This window comes from Toxotes jaculatrix, chromosome 10 (genome assembly GCF_017976425.1).
Source record: "Toxotes jaculatrix isolate fToxJac2 chromosome 10, fToxJac2.pri, whole genome shotgun sequence".
Lineage (NCBI taxonomy): Eukaryota > Metazoa > Chordata > Actinopteri > Toxotidae > Toxotes > Toxotes jaculatrix.
The window spans coordinates 9,896,230-9,916,089 of NC_054403.1; the positions used below are offsets into that span (position 1 = coordinate 9,896,230).

At 42.0% G+C, this 19,860-nt stretch overlaps 4 protein-coding genes across 4 annotated transcripts; 3 read left to right on the forward strand and 1 right to left on the reverse strand.

Moving 5' to 3' along the window:
- Positions 1-1,199: 1,199 nt before the first annotated feature.
- Positions 1,200-3,242, forward strand: LOC121188538 (protein Wnt-8a-like). Its single transcript, XM_041048342.1, has 6 exons — positions 1,200-1,270; positions 1,383-1,416; positions 1,571-1,709; positions 2,086-2,211; positions 2,315-2,457; positions 2,676-3,242. Exons 1-6 carry the CDS (start codon positions 1,200-1,202, stop codon positions 3,240-3,242), a joined length of 1,080 nt encoding a protein of 359 aa, XP_040904276.1.
- A 602-nt stretch (positions 3,243-3,844) lies between these two features.
- On the forward strand, positions 3,845-5,857 carry LOC121188935 (protein Wnt-8-like). Its single transcript, XM_041048880.1, has 6 exons — positions 3,845-3,903; positions 4,005-4,038; positions 4,150-4,279; positions 4,753-4,878; positions 5,060-5,202; positions 5,291-5,857. Exons 1-6 carry the CDS (start codon positions 3,845-3,847, stop codon positions 5,855-5,857), a joined length of 1,059 nt encoding a protein of 352 aa, XP_040904814.1.
- A 6,722-nt stretch (positions 5,858-12,579) lies between these two features.
- syce3 (synaptonemal complex central element protein 3) lies at positions 12,580-13,693 on the reverse strand. Its single transcript, XM_041048498.1, has 3 exons — positions 13,637-13,693; positions 13,137-13,239; positions 12,580-12,974 (listed from the first exon to the last, which is right to left on the reverse strand). Exons 2-3 carry the CDS (start codon positions 13,237-13,239, stop codon positions 12,790-12,792), a joined length of 288 nt encoding a protein of 95 aa, XP_040904432.1. The 5' UTR covers positions 13,637-13,693; the 3' UTR covers positions 12,580-12,789.
- A 2,064-nt stretch (positions 13,694-15,757) lies between these two features.
- On the forward strand, positions 15,758-18,090 carry foxi3b (forkhead box I3b). The gene is made up of 2 exons (XM_041048484.1): positions 15,758-16,578; positions 16,781-18,090. The coding sequence occupies exons 1-2, from the start codon at positions 15,978-15,980 to the stop codon at positions 17,356-17,358; spliced, it is 1,179 nt and encodes a 392-aa protein (XP_040904418.1). The 5' UTR covers positions 15,758-15,977; the 3' UTR covers positions 17,359-18,090.
- Positions 18,091-19,860: the final 1,770 nt, after the last annotated feature.

Consider the following 19,860-nt stretch of genomic DNA (forward strand, 5'->3'; position numbering starts at 1 on the left):
ATCACAGTAAGAGTATGAAATGACAGAAACTTGGCATGATGACTGTTGATGATGGCAGTGATTATGTAATCTAAATCAAGGGGAGAAGATCAGCAGAATTAAATGCGATGGAACTAAACGCTGGATAATCCCTGGATTTCTATATTACGCATGATCAATATGAATCTGATCTATTTTTTGGACTTGACCAGAAATCTACAACTCAAACGCATTATATAACTAAATTACACAGTATACCAATAAACTAACTTACAATTTAATGGCTGAAACATTAAAGCTCTTATGTGTTTATACTCTTGTAAATTCCAGACTGTTTTCACACCAAGTTGTTTCCAAGGGAAACATCTATTATCCTATTATCACGACGTTGCCAAAGTCGCCGATGTGTGAGGCAATATTTACATGACTATATACCGTCAGCCCCTGAAAGCCTTTATGGCTTTGTAGTCACCGTCTCTCTCCCTGGGACACTGGTGCCATTTCCCAAACGTTTCCAGCTACACATGAGGCCGACGGCATTCAGTGCTCTATTTCCGTAATGTATGGAAGCCTATTTAGTGCATTTTGGGGAAACCAAGTTCCACAGTGTTGTGACCAACCCCTGTTAAATCCTCTAACAAGAAATAAGTGTACTTTTCCCATATATTGTTACAATATAGGATTTTGTGTGTCCAGTATTCAGTGATAGCTTTATAGTGACACAGTGAGGTTGCTCACTTGTCTCCTATAGTATCATTGTAATATAATTTATTTATATCTTAATAAACCTGAAATTAAATGATGGCACGATTACAACATCATATGGTTTTATTTGTCCTGTTTGCGATGTTCCTATGTGATGATACACTGATTTGATCCACTGAATATATTTTTCATTTCGTGGGAAAAGCGTATAAGGATTAAAGCCTGGGAATGACAGGTGAATGAATGAGGGGCTGTTTAACTGTCTGTGTCATTACTTTGAAGTGCACTTATGCACCGACGGCTCCTATTTGTCTATAGGACGCGGCAATCAGTGTCGTCGTTGACGCATTTTCACAGTGAAACGTTACCTGCAGGACAAATCTGTCAATCAAAGGAGCACGACCATATAAATATCATCAGCGTGGGGTCTGGCTACAACGTCAGTTGCCCTCTTCTCTCTTGGTGCTCACATCTGGGATAAGAACAAGCAGGCCTCCGCTTGGAATACAGCCGCTATGGGACCATTACATCTCCTTACAGCCATGGTTCTGTCCATGTGCTGTCACTTTCAGTTTGCCTTCGCCTGGTATGTGGCTTAATTCTGGATGAATTAATTTTAAAATTCTACAGTGTGATGTGTGTTTGCCGGTGGTATAGTGACCTGGGATTAACGCGACTGTCTTGTTTTCTTTCTGTAGGACCGTGAATAATTTCCTCATGACTGGACCTAAGGTAAGAACATTTTTGTCTTAATCTATTTGAGCAAGTTTTGTGCGTCAAACCTCTTCTGGGACAGTCAGCTAGGGCCTAATATGTTTGGCCCTAGCTGATTGTATAATGTAAATGCAATAATAAATAACAATATCATTATGCTTTCTCTCCCCAGGCTTTTCTGACTTACGCCAGCAGTGTGCAAGTGGGCGCGCAGAATGGAATACAGGAGTGCAAACACCAGTTCGCGTGGGACAGGTGGAACTGCCCAGAGAGCACGCTCCAGTTATCCACACACAACGGCCTTCGAAGTGGTAAGACATTTGTATCCACATATTTGCATCATATGCATGGCATGCTACGGTAATGAGTTCACTTCCAGCAACTGCCAACTTTGTTGACGCTGTCCTGCATAAAGGTTATCCTTCAGTGTAGTGAAGGTGCTGTAGCTGATCGTATGCTCTGACCTCCTCGGAGAGTAGACACACAAACATGAACTTAGATTCCTTGCTGGAACCACACAGACAAAACCGCCAAGATGCTCAAAATGGTATTTAACCGAATTAATCTTCAATAACGCCTTTAAGCTCGGTTTACGCGCCATTTACGCACAGAATTTGGGCAGTGTTGTGCATTAAATAGACAGCTAAGTTTAATATCGTGGTTTTCTTTCTTTGTCACTTATTGTAGCCACAAGGGAGACGTCTTTTGTCCATGCCATCAGCGCGGCAGGGGTGATGTACACGCTCACCAAGAACTGCAGTATGGGGGACTTTGACAACTGCGGATGCGATGACTCCAGAATTGGACAGACAGGTACATTTTTGTTCTGTGCGTGGTCTAATCACTATTAGACTAAATTACATGACCTGGATCTTTAATTAACTTAATGTAATAACTGCGCATTTTTAATCCCCAGGTGGCAGAGGATGGATTTGGGGAGGCTGCAGTGATAATGCGGCGTTTGGAGAGAAGATCTCCAAACAGTTTGTGGACGCGCTGGAAGATGGGCATGACTCCCGAGCAGCAGTCAACCTGCATAACAACGAAGCAGGAAGACTGGTAAGATCTGAGTTTACTGGGGGGGGGGGGGGGGGGGGGGGGGGGGGTTCTGGAATCACTTTTGTGAGCTGTGTTCTTCTTCTGAAACTTCTGAAATTCAGAAAAGTATGAATGACCCAGGTCAGAACAACTTTATGTGTTACATATGAGTGTCAATCAATGAAGAAAGAAAAAGTTGTGTAGGTTTGTTCCAACTAACACTCTCACTCTGTTGGCAGGCAATCAAAGCCACCATGAGGAGAGCCTGTAAGTGTCACGGAGTGTCTGGGAGCTGCAGCATCCAAACTTGCTGGATGCAGCTGGCGGACTTCAGAGAGGTGGGTAACTACCTGAAGATGAAGCACGAACACGCGAAGAAACTGGAGATGGACAAGAAGCCAGCGAGGGCTGGGAACAGCGCGGACAACAGGGGAGCCATCGCTCAAGCTTTTCGCAGCATCGCTCGGACGGAGCTCATTTACCTGGAGGATTCCCCGGATTACTGCGTCAAGAACCAGAGCATGGGATATCAGGGCACCGAGGGGCGGGAGTGTCTGAAGGGCAACAAGAACATGTCCCAGTGGGAGAAAAAGAGCTGCCGCAGGCTCTGTTACGAATGCGGCCTCAGAGTGGTGGAGAAGCGCATCGAGGTTGTGAGCAGCTGCAACTGCAAATTTCACTGGTGCTGCACAGTGAAGTGCGACAAATGCACGCAAGTTGTTACTAAATATTACTGTGCGCGTAAAGACAGTGGGAGGAAACCACATAATAAAACGAAGCGCAGGCACCGTGCGCGCCGGCACTGAATGCTATTTGTTGCAGAGACTATTGAGTCAGTATGCTCATCATTTTTCATTTGTTTCAGCATTATGGACACCAATAAGACTTGTACAGTAATATAAGTATCACATTACTTGAAGCCTTTTAATGCACTTTTATCTTACAGATTTGATTCTGTATATAAATTCTCCACGCATGCTCACTCATTTATGTTGGTATTTAGGGGATAACTCGTTGGATTTGTTGCGTTTGTCTTGTTTGAGGTCTAAAAATTGTCTAATATTTTAAATGTATTTCTAATTGAAAATGTTACTTAATAAATATTTTTATAATACATACGACTCTGTCTGGTTTATCAGTGGCCAAATCCTGATTCCGTAATCTGTATATTAGTGCCCCGGTGTCATACAGCCTAAGGGTAGAAAATAAACTGTCGCCTAATGCCACCCTTTGAAGTGCGCATATAGGCGTTTCCTGAACCCGTCACCCAATCAGCTTTCTCGGACCCGAGGGACAAAGAACAAGAGTTCCATTTGTTCTTCATTCATATAAAAGAGAAAGTTGCAGCACACAGGGTCAAAATAAGTAGATCTCATCTACTCTAACGGCTAACGGTGTAGGTGAAATAATGCATCCATTATATTGGCTCCTGCCTCTTTTATACAAACTGTGTCCGGGATATGCTTGGTAAGACACTACTTACACTGTTTTCCTGTATATTTTATATATATATTTATGTAAAGTTAAGATGGGTTGATCTCATTCTTTATCCTCTATCTTCTTCTCAGGGTGGCAAGTAACTTTCTTATGACGGGACCGAAGGTAAATAGAAAGCATTTAAACTTTAAACTCTGAAAAGTTGAGGATAACTTTTCAAAATGCGATTCAAGACCTAAATGAATAAAGAAATAACTGTCACTGCTTCCCCTGCAGGCCTATCTCACCTATGCAAGAAGCGTGCAGGTGGGTGCAAAGAGTGGGATGGAAGAGTGCAAGCAACAGTTTGCGTGGGATAGATGGAACTGTCCCGACAGCGCAACCCAGCTCAAAGGACTAAGACGCGGTAGGTTGAGAAAGTAAATACAGTTCCTTTGCTGAGTTATGATTATAGGTGCATAAATGATGAAGATTGCATGTATGCGCAAAACGTGTCTTAGCTGTGTAAAGAATATTGTTTCTATACAACACGTGACACATGCAAAGATATGGAAATAAAAAATGACTGTATTGGGATCCATTAATAAACATGATGTTTGGAATATTACTTATAGATCTGCATCACAGTCATTTTAAAGTTGCAGAAATTTTAATTGGATTTCTGTACAGCAATGACAATTTCTGCAATTTTAGTGCACAGTTGCAGCTAAAAAAATTTTTTTTACAGTATTTGCCGAAACATGTTTGAAGGATCATTCTATTCATAGACATTCATTCATTACTTTCAGTTTTTGAAGCTGATCTCATTAATGAAAGTTTGAAATTACTTTGCTCTACATGACAAATAAAACGTGATTGCTAACTTCCCCTCACTGACAGCCACCAGAGAGACCTCTTTCGTCCACGCCATCAGTGCGGCAGGCGTCATGTACACTCTGACCAGGAACTGCAGTCTGGGAGACCTGGACGACTGTGGCTGCGATGTCTCAAAGAACGGGAAAATTGGTGAGGATAACAGCAAAAATCCAGTATTACCCGGACTATTATTTCACATCTAACAAGCCACTGTGACCTGCTGAGGACACAAAACTTATCTTTGATCTGCAGGCGTTTATTTAAAGTTATGGTACTTTGTTTTGTAGGGTTAAAGTTGCTGATCTGGTTTCCGGTGATATTTTATGTGCAGGTGGTCGCGGCTGGTTGTGGGGTGGCTGCAGTGATAACGTAGATTTCGGGGAGAGGATTTCCAAACAGTACGTGGACGCACAGGAGACAGGTCAGGACTCCAGGGCTGCTGTCAACCTGCACAACAACGAAGCCGGGCGGCAGGTAAGTTATACTCACACCACAGTCATTTAACTGACTCTACTCAGTTTAAAGTCGTTGACAGTAATTTACTGTCCCTGATTTCCGACAGGCTGTGAAGGCAACCATGAAGCGCATCTGCAGATGCCACGGCATGTCTGAGAGCTGCAGCGTCCAAACCTGCTGGACGCAGCTGTCAGATTTCAGAGAGATTGGGAACTACTTGAAGATCAAGCACAGTCAAGCCCAAAAACTGGACATCGACAAAAAGCGCATGAGAGCCGGCAACAGCGCGGATAACAGAGGTGCCATCGTGGACGCGTTCGGAGGCATCGCCCAGACAGAGCTCATCTACCTGGAGGACTCTCCGGACTACTGCACCAAGAACACAAGCCTGGGGCTGTACGGCACCGAGGGCCGGGAGTGCGTGAAGCACGGAGAGGGTTTGACCCAGTGGGAGAGACAGAGCTGCCGCAGGCTGTGTCATGACTGCGGCCTGAGGGTGGAGGAGAGGCGCACGGAGGTACTGAGCAGCTGCAACTGCAAATTCCACTGGTGCTGCAAAGTGAACTGTGAGGACTGCTCCCAGGTTATAGTCAAACATGTGTGCGCCAGGAGGGAGGGTGGGGACGGACACGGCTTTAGACGGAGATACCGTGGACCCAAACAAGTTAATTAAATAATAATAATAATAATGATAAGACTTTTACATGGATCCATTTTCTGTCTAGTTCACAGTTAAGGGCTTGTTAAATATCTGTTTGCACTTTTCATTCCTTTTTTCCATGTCAACTTGTATAAATACGTGAGTGTCTATTTATGAATACTGTCCTTTGTTTAATAAAAATAAAGTAAAAGTAAAAAAAAAAAGACTCGACGTTTTATTTCAATCAATAGCTGGGGAAAAAAACTTATTTCACTTAATAAATCCCAGCTGCGCACAACCTGTGTCTATTAGAATAAGAATGGACTGAATACACTTAACAGAGGATTACATGGATAACATGCCGCAACTCACACCTATCCAAGGTGTTGATCCACTATCACTTTGATGTCAACGTGTATTGATTTCATTCAAAGAGCAGCGAGGCTTTTGAAAGACAAATCAGGGAAGTATTTCCACCTCTAGAGGTTAGAATGTATTTGGCCTGATAATCCGGAGACACCGCTGCCTATCCGAGTCATCCCACAGGCAATGCAAATGTATCACAATACATCAAAGCGAGAGGGAAGAAACCGCTTTGCAAACTGTCACAGGAATTTTGACCAAACTTCGAGTTACTGTTACTCTCAGAAAAACGCCGGGGTCCAGTTATTCCTCTGTAAATCCAGGGAGGAGACAGTTATAAATAAGCGTGACTCACATTCCACCTTGAATGCGAGTTTATTTCTAATCTTATAATTTGCAAGTAATTAGGTCTAAGAGGAGCCTCATCTCCGCCCACTGGCCTATCTGTGTCTAAAGGAGCCATTCATCTGCCTCCTTCTTTCTTCTAAACCCCCCTGTAACTCCAAAAATCTTCCTCTCAGCTGGACGTGTCATAAACCTGTCACTGTCTCAGCTAAATGAGTGATGGCATGGATATTACCTTCATCAGGGGGTCCATGCCTGGAGGGGGGGACCTAAGATAAAGGGGGCTGGCTGCAGGGCTCTTTATGATCTTTGCAGACCAGTTACTGTAGAAGCAGGAAATAACAAGCTAAGTGAGATATTACAGCATGAAAACACGAGTCATTCTAACATTACAGATCAACTAGTGTCACTGTATCCCAAGGAACTCAAGCAACATCAGTCAACAAAGCCCCATTTGGGTGCTTATTGTTTAAAATTGGACATCAGCCCATGTGCACTGGTTCAAGAAACACCAGAACTACATCTATGCTCACATCTAACATCTATGAACAACATATAGGTGGATGTACAATTTTTATAGGGCAAAAGGGCAAAATGAGGTTGTGCTGCTCACTAAAAAAAAAAAGACAGAAAAGCTGAGAAACCACTACTATACAACAGTTTAAAAATAAATTCCTGACTGTCAAAGGAACAAGTAGCACTCTCACAGACCAAAACACTCCCTCTCATCCATCCCCATTTGTCTGTTTGCTTCTGGGGATGTCCTGTATTTCCCATGCTGTCCTGCTGTGTGTTAATGAATGTTTCGCCCCACTGGAGGCCCTCACCGCTCTGCCCCTTATCTCTGCTCTCCACTGGGTACATTATTGGTTCCATATTGGCCTCCATATGATGCTGTGGGTTGGCTGTGCTCCACAAGTTAGATGAATACAACTGCTCCTCCAGTCATGTCTGCTGAAAACAAAACAAAAAACAAAAACCACTCTTTGTCCTTTCTAGATATTTCTTCTACAGTTTTGGGGAATTAACATTTTCAAACATTTTGGACTTAATAAAAATCTAATTTTCTAAATGTTGTCTTACACTGATTTAATGCTCAGCTAAATTTACCCTAACTTCATTGCGCATGACTGTGTATTGATAATAAAGTCTATTCTATTCTAATTTGGTCCATTACTTGCTTTATAATTATACTGTATCTCATGTCTCCTCTGCAGTGACAGAATTATGTCTTCCATGGGGGATATGTTTCCCAGTCAGGACAGAGGAGGAAAACAGGGGGAGAGGGGTGATCTCCCACAAGGACCTCCCAGGAGGACTCATGTATTCACCTAGACATGCCTGGGGGTTCTAGGGGGATCTGAGCGTGATTGATCACCTCTTCTTCCCCTCTCCCCTCCTCTCTCACCTGGGTGTGAGATGCCAAGAGGCCTGATGTGGGACAGGCTGAGACTGGGATACAAGCTCTGATGCAGCCTTCCACATCGTAGACACACCGTGTGTCTATTTACAGATATATTTATTTCACTGATAGCACACAGTTTTCCAAAAAAAAAAAAAAAAAAAGATAAGCCAATGTCTGTTAAGGCGTAAAAGTTCATTGTGGCAATGCATGACAGTACACAAGCACTTTACATTCCCTGATATCATGTAATCGGCACTAGGCTGTAGCAGCTTGTGGAAGCCACAGCTAAAATGTAAAAGTGAACATATTTGGCTAATGTTTTGCTCTTGCATCTTTATAGAATAATCACTAAGATCAAAAGTAAAATCAACAAAGCGGAGCTGAAGAGGGCCTTTGGTCATCAGTAAGAAAGCAGATTTTATTTTACAGCTTTCAATGAATGTGTAACTAACAACAATTAATAACTTTCTTTTTTTGTGCAGATAAAAAGCACAAAAGTCTCCAACATAGATAAATAAAAGATAGGTAAAGAACATCCCAATTCAACTAAGCCGCTGACAACATAAATCTTGGGTCCGATACTTTTTTTTAATTTACTGTGTATTTTCCTATACAGTACAGGACGTAGATGTTTGGGACTCTGATGAGTATGTAAGTAACACTACGAACTACCGCCAAGTCATCCTCTTTCCTTGGTACTAAATTTAAAAAATATATAATTAAAATGTTAGTTCATATGCCACATGCAACATGTGAGGAGTTCACAAAACCACCTCCTGTTATCTGATCTGTCATGTGACACATCTGTGCTGCAGCCAGGAGGATGACAGTGATCATCTCTATGAGGATCCAGTCAAGGTGGAAGAGGAAGACAGCTATATGACCATATGCAACAGGTCCTGTGAAGGTAACTACGAGCCGTCTGCCTCTGTAGACACAATGAAGCCACCTCAACCCCAAAGAGTGGCTAAACATCAGCGCTGTGCACAAAGAAATGCAATCACATGAAAAATAAACATCTCAGTATATCAGTTGCTTTTCACTTTGTGTGCTCTGAAAGCAGAACTGGTGTACGTGTTTCCTAATGTGTTCACTGTGTATGCACTTTATGTGAGAAGATCCTGTTCACAATCCCTCGCCTGCTGGAAGGACCCCCAAACCTCCACTTCCTCCCCGAACAAGACGAAATACAGGTTATTGTACATTCAATTACTCCCCATTCACCTTGCTTACTGGTGAATATCCTGACTCTTTATTTGTACTTGGTAGAGGTATAATGTGTTGGGCTTTGATTATCTCAACAATTGTAAAATGTTTTCATAAATTTTCCTAATATTGACACCAGCCAACCAGACCATTGCTTATTGTGTTGTGTCTGTGACAGCAAAATGTTGCACTCTTGTCTTAATAATACCACATTTCTATAGCACACTATCCATAATGTCCACAAGAGGGCAGCAAAGCTCCTGGATCACTCACCAGCAGCCTCCTTCAACCACACACCCCTAAAGTCACACACGTCTTACAGGGAGTCCAATCTATACAATCTATGAGTCGAGCAAGCACTTTGTCCATGGTAATGTAATTATTAAAAATTTTTTTCAATAATGGTCTATTTCCTCTTTCCCCTCCCAGAACAGGTAAATTTATTCCACTTCTCCAAGAACCAACACAACCTACTACAGTTAACACTTCAACACCAGAACCGAAACAGGTGAGAATCGAAAGCAGAAACACAACTAAGCCATAATTTCTCTGTATACCGTGATGGATGGAGAACACATGGGATGCTAAGGGTGAACTTTTCTTTGCAGTTACACATGTAGAGCACTGTCATTAGGGAAACAATAGATGGCGCTATTGTAAAAAGAACAGAGGAACTCTTATGTCTGCTGTGAGAACTCAGACTGCATTTTATTCACTAGACTGGGTAACTTGAAATACCTCTGTTACATTTCGTTTACAACAATTATTTAAAACACAGCTGTCTTTTCCAAAAAATAAGCAGAAAGTGTTTATTTAGTCCTTACTACAACTGCTTTAAGGTGCATCCAGGGCTTGGATCCCACCTGGTATGGAGGAAAGGTGACCAGACACAAAGCAGAGTCGCACTCAGAAACGTTAACCAGGTCAGGTGCTACTTCCTAAGGTCTCACGTATCTCACTGTTCTTCTAAAGCGGAATGACACATACACATATACATAAAAGTGCTGCTGAACTTTCACAAGATTTTGTGCGTGGATTTGTCTTTAGGACGGGGCATTCGTGGTGAGGGACAGCCCAGAAGGCCCTGCTGGGCACCCCTACACCTTGATACTGCTGAAACAAGAAAAGGTTTACAACATCAAGATCCGTAAGAGAGGCGGCTCCTACTCCCTCAGCACTGAAATCAACAACACAGAGGTAAACGGAAAATGATGATACCCCTGTCCACGCAGTTAAAATGAGAGGGAAAAAGTCAGTGCGTTCACTCAACATAAACTGGAAAGTTCACATCTTGTGGCACGCCTCGGGGAGTGTTTGATGCTGACTTGTGCTGCGCTGCGTCATTAGGTTCTGGTCGTCTTTTTTTTCTTGTGTGTGCTGCTGTGCTGCAGAGTTTCCCCGGGGTGAAGGAGATGATTACCCATCACACCCACATCCTGCTGCTGCTCACTGATGCCACAGACCAGAGCTCTGAAGCACAGAGCCACCGTTGTCTGCTGCACCCTGCGGGACTCTGACCGGAACCGACACCAGGCTTAATGTGGGTGTTTGCGGCTGTTTCGGTGTTGCTGTGTGCTAATTAGTGCACACGCATACGTGCGGCTTGTTCAGTAGCCTTTTTAAGAACATCTGAACAAATGTCACAATTTTTCCGCAACCACAAAGGTCACTGTTACGTAATAACTTTTTTTGGTACCCTCACTTGTATTTTTAGTAAACAGAATTCGTAAGAAAGAATGACTTTTACATGGGTGATGATTTTTTTTTTTTTAAACTATGTTTTCCAGACACACAGCATTACCTCTGTTCTTCACGCCTCGGTTTCAGGTCAAGCTGGAGGCAGCTGCTTCGGTGCGCCTTGGATTTTTCAGAAACGCAAGCTTGTCAGGACAGCCAACACAAACGATCAGATCACACTGCCTCAGCTGGGTTCGCACTGCAGACAGAAAACAAATATCTTGTTTCACAACTGCCTCAGGTCTAAGATGTTCGAAGGTCACATTTCAGAAAACATAAGGCTCCAAACACCAACTATTATTGTACTCGAGAACAAACAGCCTGGATGAAAACTGTAATGGTATACACTATGTTGCACTGTATTTTCTCCTGTTATTTCAAAGCAGTACTACAGTTTCACCGTATGACTGACACAAGATACATCATTGGGACACAGGTATATTTCCCTAAAAGCATAAATTTCGTACTACAAACTAATTCACACAGAAAAAGTGACAATGTTAAGTTCACACAAAGAAATATGTATGCATACAACACTGAGTAAACATGGGTGTGGTGTTTATAGACACTATTATCCCAACAATTTTGGAAAACTAAATTTGAGCATTAAAGCATTTTTATTTGTCTTTCATATTAAATTAAAACAAGCATTAGTTTACGGAAGTAAGACACACTGGTATCTGTTAGAGAACATCTTGTATTATTTCATCTTAGTACAAATTGGTAAAGTAGGTGTATTCCTTGTATACTAACTGCCAATGAGGTACACTGTAAAGAAGGGACACAGCATCATTTACAGTTCATTTAAGTTTAATATATAACAAACCTCTGATGTTTGTTTCCAGCCTGAGCTCAAAGTGAGTGCAAAGTTATAATTAAGACAACACAGTAAGCAGATTACTCTGACAACCTCTTTGCCCACATCTGTCCCCCCTGGCAAAAAAAAAAAAAAGTTTCAACATCATGCCTCACATCAAATGGCCTGATGGACACCCACATGTGTTAAATCTTTCAGTTACTCCTATCTACACATCAGCAGAGAGCAATCTGACAGACATCATGTAGCATCATGTACCTCTGCACCACTGACATCTCCAAGCAAAGCTAAGTTGAACAGCAGTTGGTGTACAATAATCCACTTTTGGTTATCACATTTCAGATCTAGGACAAGTTACATCAGACGCTTTGCATACTTGGAAATCAATCATCAGGGTCGCCTTACTGCTATAATTGATGCTTCCTGACGTTTAGAAGGTGTAAAGGGAACGGGAATAAACAGTCATACATACATGCCAGTTGGTCCATACAGTTAGACAACGAGTCCAGCCTTTTCAGGATGTTTTCCACCTCAGAGGCAGTGGAAGTAGCTTGTTCTGTGCTCTTCTCTGCGTTTTCCATCTGGAAAAAGAAATAATTACACAAGAACAGGCTACAATTACAATAACATACCAAAATCTAACAAATTTGAAATGTAATTCTGCATACAGGTGTACCGTTCTAACTAAAAGTCAAACATACAGTGAACTGACATTAGGTTCAAAATCAGATTGCCAGACTTAAGTCTGTCTATTACAAGAAAGAAAGAAAGAACAACAGCACAGTCTCATTTTGATGTTTCTATTTATTCAACTTAACAGGGTAAATAGATCAAATCACATTAGCACCTACAAAACAAACAGAATTCACAGGCCATGCTAACATCAACTGACTTCAAAATGCTGAAGTCTGCATTACTGCATGAAGCATCAGGTTTTAATGTAGTCAGAGACTGACCAAGAGTCAAATACCTGCAAAAACAGCCCAACGGATCATGCAATATTTACTTGAACACAATACAATTACAAATAAATTTAACACTGCTTTAACAACTTAATCCTCTCAGTGCACTACTTGTGAGCTGATGACAGCATCACATCTGAGCAGGCGTTGTGGCAGCAGGCTCAGGACGTGTGTCCGTCTCTGGCTCTTGGTCACAGTCTCCATACACAGCAGCTCTGCATCTGTGATACGCTTCTTCAAGTTTGCGCATAGAGGCCGCCAGCTCCGGACTGGTCCGCAGCGCCACCATGTCATAAGCCATCCAGGTCAACTGCACTACAGGTGGACGAGAAAGAAAGACCATGATACAGCAGATATTTGGAAAATGAAGTTGACCTAGTAGTATTTGTTGCCACGGATTCACATCTGAATCCCTATTTGCTGTGACAATACATGAAGCCTAACACAGTGCTACCATGAAATAAGATAATTACATACCTGACATATTTTCAGCGCTTTCAATCATTCTTTCTAAGTCTCTGTTCAGCTCCAGCACGTCGTCCTTGCGGTCTTGCTCCGTGGGCAACGATGATTCGGCCATCTATGTTTTTTGTTTTTTGTTTCCAAAATCAGCCGCGGTAAAAAAACAAAAAACAAAAAACAAAAACAAAAAAACAAACAAACAATAACTGACACCACCAATACTCTCCTGACTGGAAAAAAAAACTCAAGCTAGCTAACACGACAAAGTTTACCCCGACGGTAACCGGGGTCACGGCAGCAAAGGGAAACGTTAGTTTGGTGGTTAGCGCGTGGCTGTTAGCTACATATTGTCGTTAGTTAGCATGGTATGCGCTACTAAAAATATATATATATATTTAACTCATTAAGCATTTGACAAAAGGAGCGACCGTACGTACATGTACCAGCTGGAGTTTTAATCAACAGTTTACGGGGTTAAAAGCTATTACTTAATTTAAAAAGTTCGTCAAACTTACGTTACAAGTCTTTTCTTCGGAAAGTTCATCAGATTGTTCAATCGTCAAATTCAGCGTTCTCGTGGTAACAGACAGAGGAAAGGAGAGCGCGTGGCGCACTCTCAATTTAAGCACGTATGATGTAACTTCCTATGAATGTCAAGATAATTTTCACACCATCACCACCCTTATTCCATAATCGCATTATATTATAATTTGCCAGTATGTAGTGGTAGGAAATATTGTTTTGGTAAAAAATTAAAAAAAAAAAAAAAAATTAGCTGGTGTTCTCTGCCCTCACAAAAATACCTGATGAAGCTGGTCAGGCCCACTTACGCCTAATCTCCTCCTACTCTCATTGCCATGACTATCCAAGGAGACTGTGTCAGATTTACCAGTACATCTGACAACGTCTCTTTTTACAACAAGAGTGAAGTGGGCTGGCAGAATCCCATCAGTCACTGTGTCAATGACTGCTTCAAAAACATACCCAGACATAAGGATGATCCAGGTAATATTTTAAAATCGCAATATTCTATTTTTATTCTTTTGCTCTGTTTTGAATATAAAGGCTTATATCATTAATTCACTTTATTTCCATTTACTGTCTAAACTGAACCTCAACAACTTACACCATCTGATGTCACAGGAAAGCACAACTACTTGACACTTAACCACAAACTGTGAGAAGAAAAGGAAGAGGAAGATCTCCCCCAACACCAGATAAGATCCCCTCCTCTTCATCATCATCTGAGCAGCTTCTTGTCTGGCATGGAGCAGCTCTATGGTTTAAGCAGGCCACTGCAGATTAACCTTCCTTTAGATGGGCCTCGTAGATCTGAGCAGCTTGTTGGTCCAGAGTGGGTACCCCAAATGCCAGCTCCCCCTGTGCTCTCCTCTTCATCCACCAACTCCTCCTTCGGGTAAATTAGCCCTATCCACAGCCAGTACAGCGGGTCCAGTGGGTATTTGTACCCTCCACTGGGCTCGATGATCATCTATCAACGTGAAGGAAAAGAGGTTTAATAAGACATTAAGGTAGGGAAAGTTTGGTTTTAAAGGACTCTTGACAGGAAAACGTACCTGTTGGGCTACTTTTGTTTTTGCAAAGGTTCTGTTGTGAAAGACGATACACACACAGTCTGTCTTGCACTGACTGAGAAAGTAGAGATCACCATAGTGAGTGACAGGAGTGTAAAAATACCAGACAGGAGACTGATATTGTGTCATATTCACCAGTACGTTGCTGACTAGTTAGTTCCCTTCATTTAATTTATCAGTTACCTGTCGGAGAACGTGTGAAATTCTGGAAAAAATATTAGCTTCCGTATATGCAAAATAAAAAGTCCCCTTTGTTTACAGAGAATACATTTGAATTGACAAAATAATATCAAAGTACCATATATTCCCAGTTGAACTGCACAAGCCAGTGCCACAGCAATGCTGTTAATAGCCTATTGTTCTTCTTACCGCACTAGGCTTCTCCTGTTTCTATGATATTTCCCCCGCTAAACCTGGCTTAAAGATGCCATAACAATATTGCTCTTGCTTTGTTTATTAGGGTTAGCCTAACCCTAACCCTAACCCTTTGTTTATTATAATTATTATTAATAATAATCATAACCTCTAGATGCTTGCTTTGACCAACCAGCAGTCCAAAAGATATTCAGTTTACTATCATAAGACAAAGAAGCTGGAACCAGAAAATTACATGACATGTTACATTAGACTGGGTGTTCACTAAATTGTCTGTCTTCTCACTGCAGAAGAAGATTATTCATCTTCATTGTGACTAAGCTGTCCATTACTGCAGGGCTAACATGCAGTTAGGGGAGAAAAAAAATCAAATTTTTAATCCAGTAAGCCAAACAAATGTGTATTCAAATACATTTTCTTTAAATTTGCATCACAGTCATGAAAAAAATATCAGATGACTCTGATTGAGCTTGAGTGGAAAATTATTTGATTGAGGTTTAGCAAAAGTGGAGGAACTGAACTAGCTGACATCAGGAAAAAAAAGTGAGAGAGAAAGCAGGAACTAACCACTCACCTGAGAAAACAACCAATCAGAAGAGGCAGGGGGCGTTTCCAGGGAAACAGATAAAGCCTGTATGACAGGTGACATCTTGACATACAGCAAGGGCAAACGGACAAGAGAGGGGTGGAGAAGAGTTGCCTACAACTTAGAAGCTCAGAGACCATCATTTTGATCAAGTCACATTCAAATACCCGCAAAGGACTGAACGAGAAAAGGACTTTCAGGGGCTGATAAACTCAACGCTAAGTGTTTGGTATCAAAAGGAAGGACAACCACAGCCAAAGGGTTCAGAAGAGACACTAAGAGGTGAGAAGAAACTTGACAATGTCTTCATTTGAGGCCCCTGGCCAGTCTCCTCCTCGATGTGGCCCGCAGTTCCCCAGCCTCGGCCAGGAGCCCCCTGAGCTCAGCATGTACAGTGATTGTTACTACCCTCCTCCCTCACTGCCGAGTCCTCAGCGCACCACTCCGACCTCCTACGACCTGAGCGACTACACCACCTCCTCCCCAAACCCTTACCTCTGGTTCAACGGCTCCGGGATCAACACACCACCGTACCTGGCTACCACCGGCCCGTCTGGTAACCCTGGCCCTCCCTTTGTCCCTCAGCACTACGGCATGCAGAGGCCGTACCTGGGTCCAACTGCAGCTGGGGGCCCAGGAGGGGAGCTGAGCTGGTTCTCTCTGCCCTCACAAGAAGACCTGATGAAGCTGGTCAGGCCACCCTACTCCTACTCCGCTCTCATTGCCATGGCTATCCACGGAGCACCAGACAGGAGACTGACACTGAGTCAAATTTACCAGTACGTCGCGGACAACTTCCCTTTCTACAACAAGAGTAAAGCGGGCTGGCAGAATTCCATCAGACACAACCTGTCACTCAATGACTGCTTCAAAAAAGTACCCAGAGATGAGGATGATCCAGGTAAAATTTTAAAATTCTATGCATCCTTTTTCACTCTGTTTTTAATATTTCTCTCTAGCCGAGAAAGGCTGTTATTATTAAATCCCTTAATTTCCATTTACTGTTTGATAACATTGCTTATAAAATGTGCTGTTGTTGCATATTGTAAAATAAGTTGCCCATTTTAAAAATCTAAACTGAATTTCAACCTCTAATATCACAGGGAAGGGCAACTACTGGACGCTTGACCCAAACTGTGAAAAGATGTTTGACAACGGAAACTTCCGCCGCAAAAGAAAGAGGAAGTCTGATTCCCTCTCCGGTGGCGACAGCAGTTCGGGGGCTCCAGAGTCAGGTGACAGCGAGAGGGGCAGCCCCAAACACTCTGGAAACCCTGCCCTTAGCATCTCCCCCACACCGGACAGGATCCCCTCCCCTTCATCGTCAGGTCCCGCACCGTGTCTGAGCAGCTTTTTGTCTGAGATGTCTGGAGTGACCTCTGGAGCGGCTAATGAGGTGGGAGGCGATGGGTTGAGCAGGCCACTGCAGATTAACCTTCCTTTAGATGGGCCTCACAGACCCACACAGCCTGGAAACTTCAGTAGCTACTCCCCCAACTCAGTTGGTCCAGAGTGGGTACCACAAGTGCCAGCTCCCCCTGTGCTCTCCTCTTCACCCACCAACTCCTCCTTAGGTTACACTAGCCCTATCCTCAGCCAGTACAGCGGGCCCAGCGGGCATTTCTACCCTCCACTGGGCTCGACAGGGATCATTTATCATCGCGAGGGCACAGAGGTTTAATAAGACATTTAGCTGGTGAAGGTTTGGTTTGAAAAGACTCATGACAGGAAAGTGCACCTGTCTGGTTACTTTTGTTTTTAGAGAGGTTCTGTTGTGAAAGAAAATACACACAAACATACAGAGTGTGTTTGCGCTGACTGAGACAGTTGAGATCACTATAGCGTGTGACAGCAGAGTAAAAAGGCTTTGATTCCCACAGGAACAGCTGAGTCAGCCGCAGCGGACTACGAGTGTCACTCCCTGAGACCGCAGTCAGCCTCACTATCAGATCCTCAGTCAGCTTTTATTCTAACTAAAGCTAGCCTCTATCAGATCTGACTCATTATTAACAGATCCTAGATCTGATCTGCTGACATCAGGCCATTCCACACTGCTATCTGTGATTCTTTGATGGTATCACACAAACAACGCTCAGACAGCACATTTAGAGGAGTAGTTAAATTACACCATTGTCTACATATTGTGTAGCCACTGGCTTTATAAAATCAACAAAAGGTAAAGGGTAGACTGGTTTTACTACTGCTAAGTTAAAGTATCTGATGAACCTACAGTCTTGGAGTCTCACATACAAGTGATAATTGTACTTTGTAAATATGTCTATGTGTTGTGTAATGTTATACATTTATATTGTTGCTTTGTTGGTGCAACTGTTATTGTACAAAATGGATTCTTGATGTATGGTGTATGCTGTGGCTGTTGTTTTTGTTATGAATAAAAGGCTTCAGAGTTTTACATCTGCATTTTTCATTTTAATTTACAAGCAATAAATTAATAATTATCATACAGGAGCAACTGGCTATAGGATTTCTCTCACCCAAACCCTCCCCCTACCCCCAACCCCTAGAGAAAGCTAGACAATAAGCCCTTACTGACAGAAAACAGTCCTGTCAGAAGAGCGATGACCAGTAGTGGAGAACCTGCATGTTGGTGTAACCTGATCTTTGTGTGATGGATTGTTAACTGATTCTCCTAAACGGTAAAAATCCACATTCCCATGCAGTCCTTCTTCACCACACCACACACTGAAATCCTGCTCTGTCACTCCCTCTCCATGCACAGATACTGCTGACTGGATGCAGGCAGCTTTATTAGGGCAAAGGGACCAACTGTAAAAAAAAAAAAAAAAAAAAGAAAGAAAGAAAAGAAAGAAGGCTGTAAAGATGCTGAGGTGTGAATTAACTACTAAATAAACACAGTGACTCAATTTAGGCCACAACATGTTGATTTTTAATTTCTGAATGAATTTTACCACTATGTAGTTATAGTGGGGAGTCGGGACTATATACAAACAACAGGTTTTTAATAAGTCAAAGGAAATGGAAATAGCTTTATTGTCATATGTGCAAAGAAACAGGCTTCCACTGTAGAAAGAAATTCATAGCTTGCTTTCCCTCTGACTGCCATTCAGGAAAAGATACTTAAAAGTAAAATAAGGTAATGTGCAGTATACATGGAAGAAAAACTTGTACTGTAATATGAAAAGTGATAAATAAAAATATAAATAAAACATATACATAAAAAATAAAGATACAATAAATATAAAGATTACAAAACTATACAGATAAAGTTCTATATGCAACCATAAAATACATTTGCAAAAGCAGATGTGGAACAGTAATTTAAACATATACAGTACAATAACCCAGGTGCACTGCGATAACAGGAATCTGTGCAGAAGATTCAAATGTATCCATGACATTGGCAATATGCTGTGGTCTGTTATATGTATCGATACAGTAATTGTAACCAATATAGTAATATAATATCATAGATAACATTTCATATTTCAGCACCTGGGACACATGACTATGAGTCTATGATTCAGCCCACCAAACGGTAAATTTGGGCTTTACTTAGTCATCAACCAAACTAACCAGTTTAAATCTTCAGTGGATATTTTAATAACTGAATTTCATTAATGTTTTGTGACTTATACACTTTTCCATTTTTTTCAGTTTTCCTTCTATCTAGTTCTTTAGTTACGTTATTGAAATAAATATAAACACTTGCTTCGGCATCAGCCTAAGGCCTTTATTTACCCTGAAACACAGGCAGCATGACATCCACCAAACACACTTTACACTAAACACAGAGGGAAACAGGGAAAGGCATAAAGAAAGAACAAAAAAGGAAGAAAGGAGAAGAGAGAAAGAACACTTCAGACCCAGATCAAGTGGAATTTAACATCCTGGCACAAAATAAGAAGTGCATTAGTGGTTGGAGGTTGGGAGGTCAGCCTGTCAGAATTTGCATAACTGATCTCAAAACAAGTGATGAGGTTGCATTAGGATAGATCATGAGTTCTGCTTCATTTGCTGTGCCATACTTGGAATCATATCTGATTGTACCGTGTGAAATGTCCTGCCTCATACTGTGCTCAGAACTCATTCTGGGAATCGTGACTGTGCAAGCAAATAGGATATCTATCTTTTCCTGCCCACTTGCAGAGTGGATCAGAGGCATTTGAAAAGAGGTTGTAAGAAAGAGTTAAGCGTGAAGAGG

Coding starts and splice junctions, on each gene's coding strand:
- LOC121188538 (XM_041048342.1), top strand. CDS start 1,200: ATGGGACCATTACATCTCCTTACAGCCATGGTTCTGTCCATGTGCTGT. Junction 1,271..1,382: donor TTTCAGTTTGCCTTCGCCTG/GTATGTGGCTTA, acceptor TTCTTTCTGTAG/GACCGTGAATAATTTCCTCA. Junction 1,417..1,570: donor TCCTCATGACTGGACCTAAG/GTAAGAACATTT, acceptor TTCTCTCCCCAG/GCTTTTCTGACTTACGCCAG.
- LOC121188935 (XM_041048880.1), top strand. CDS start 3,845: ATGCATCCATTATATTGGCTCCTGCCTCTTTTATACAAACTGTGTCCG. Junction 4,039..4,149: donor TTCTTATGACGGGACCGAAG/GTAAATAGAAAG, acceptor CTTCCCCTGCAG/GCCTATCTCACCTATGCAAG. Junction 5,203..5,290: donor ACAACGAAGCCGGGCGGCAG/GTAAGTTATACT, acceptor GATTTCCGACAG/GCTGTGAAGGCAACCATGAA.
- syce3 (XM_041048498.1), bottom strand. CDS start 13,239: ATGGCCGAATCATCGTTGCCCACGGAGCAAGACCGCAAGGACGACGTG. Junction 12,975..13,136: donor AAGCGCTGAAAATATGTCAG/GTATGTAATTAT, acceptor GTCCACCTGTAG/TGCAGTTGACCTGGATGGCT.
- foxi3b (XM_041048484.1), top strand. CDS start 15,978: ATGTCTTCATTTGAGGCCCCTGGCCAGTCTCCTCCTCGATGTGGCCCG. Junction 16,579..16,780: donor CAGAGATGAGGATGATCCAG/GTAAAATTTTAA, acceptor CTAATATCACAG/GGAAGGGCAACTACTGGACG.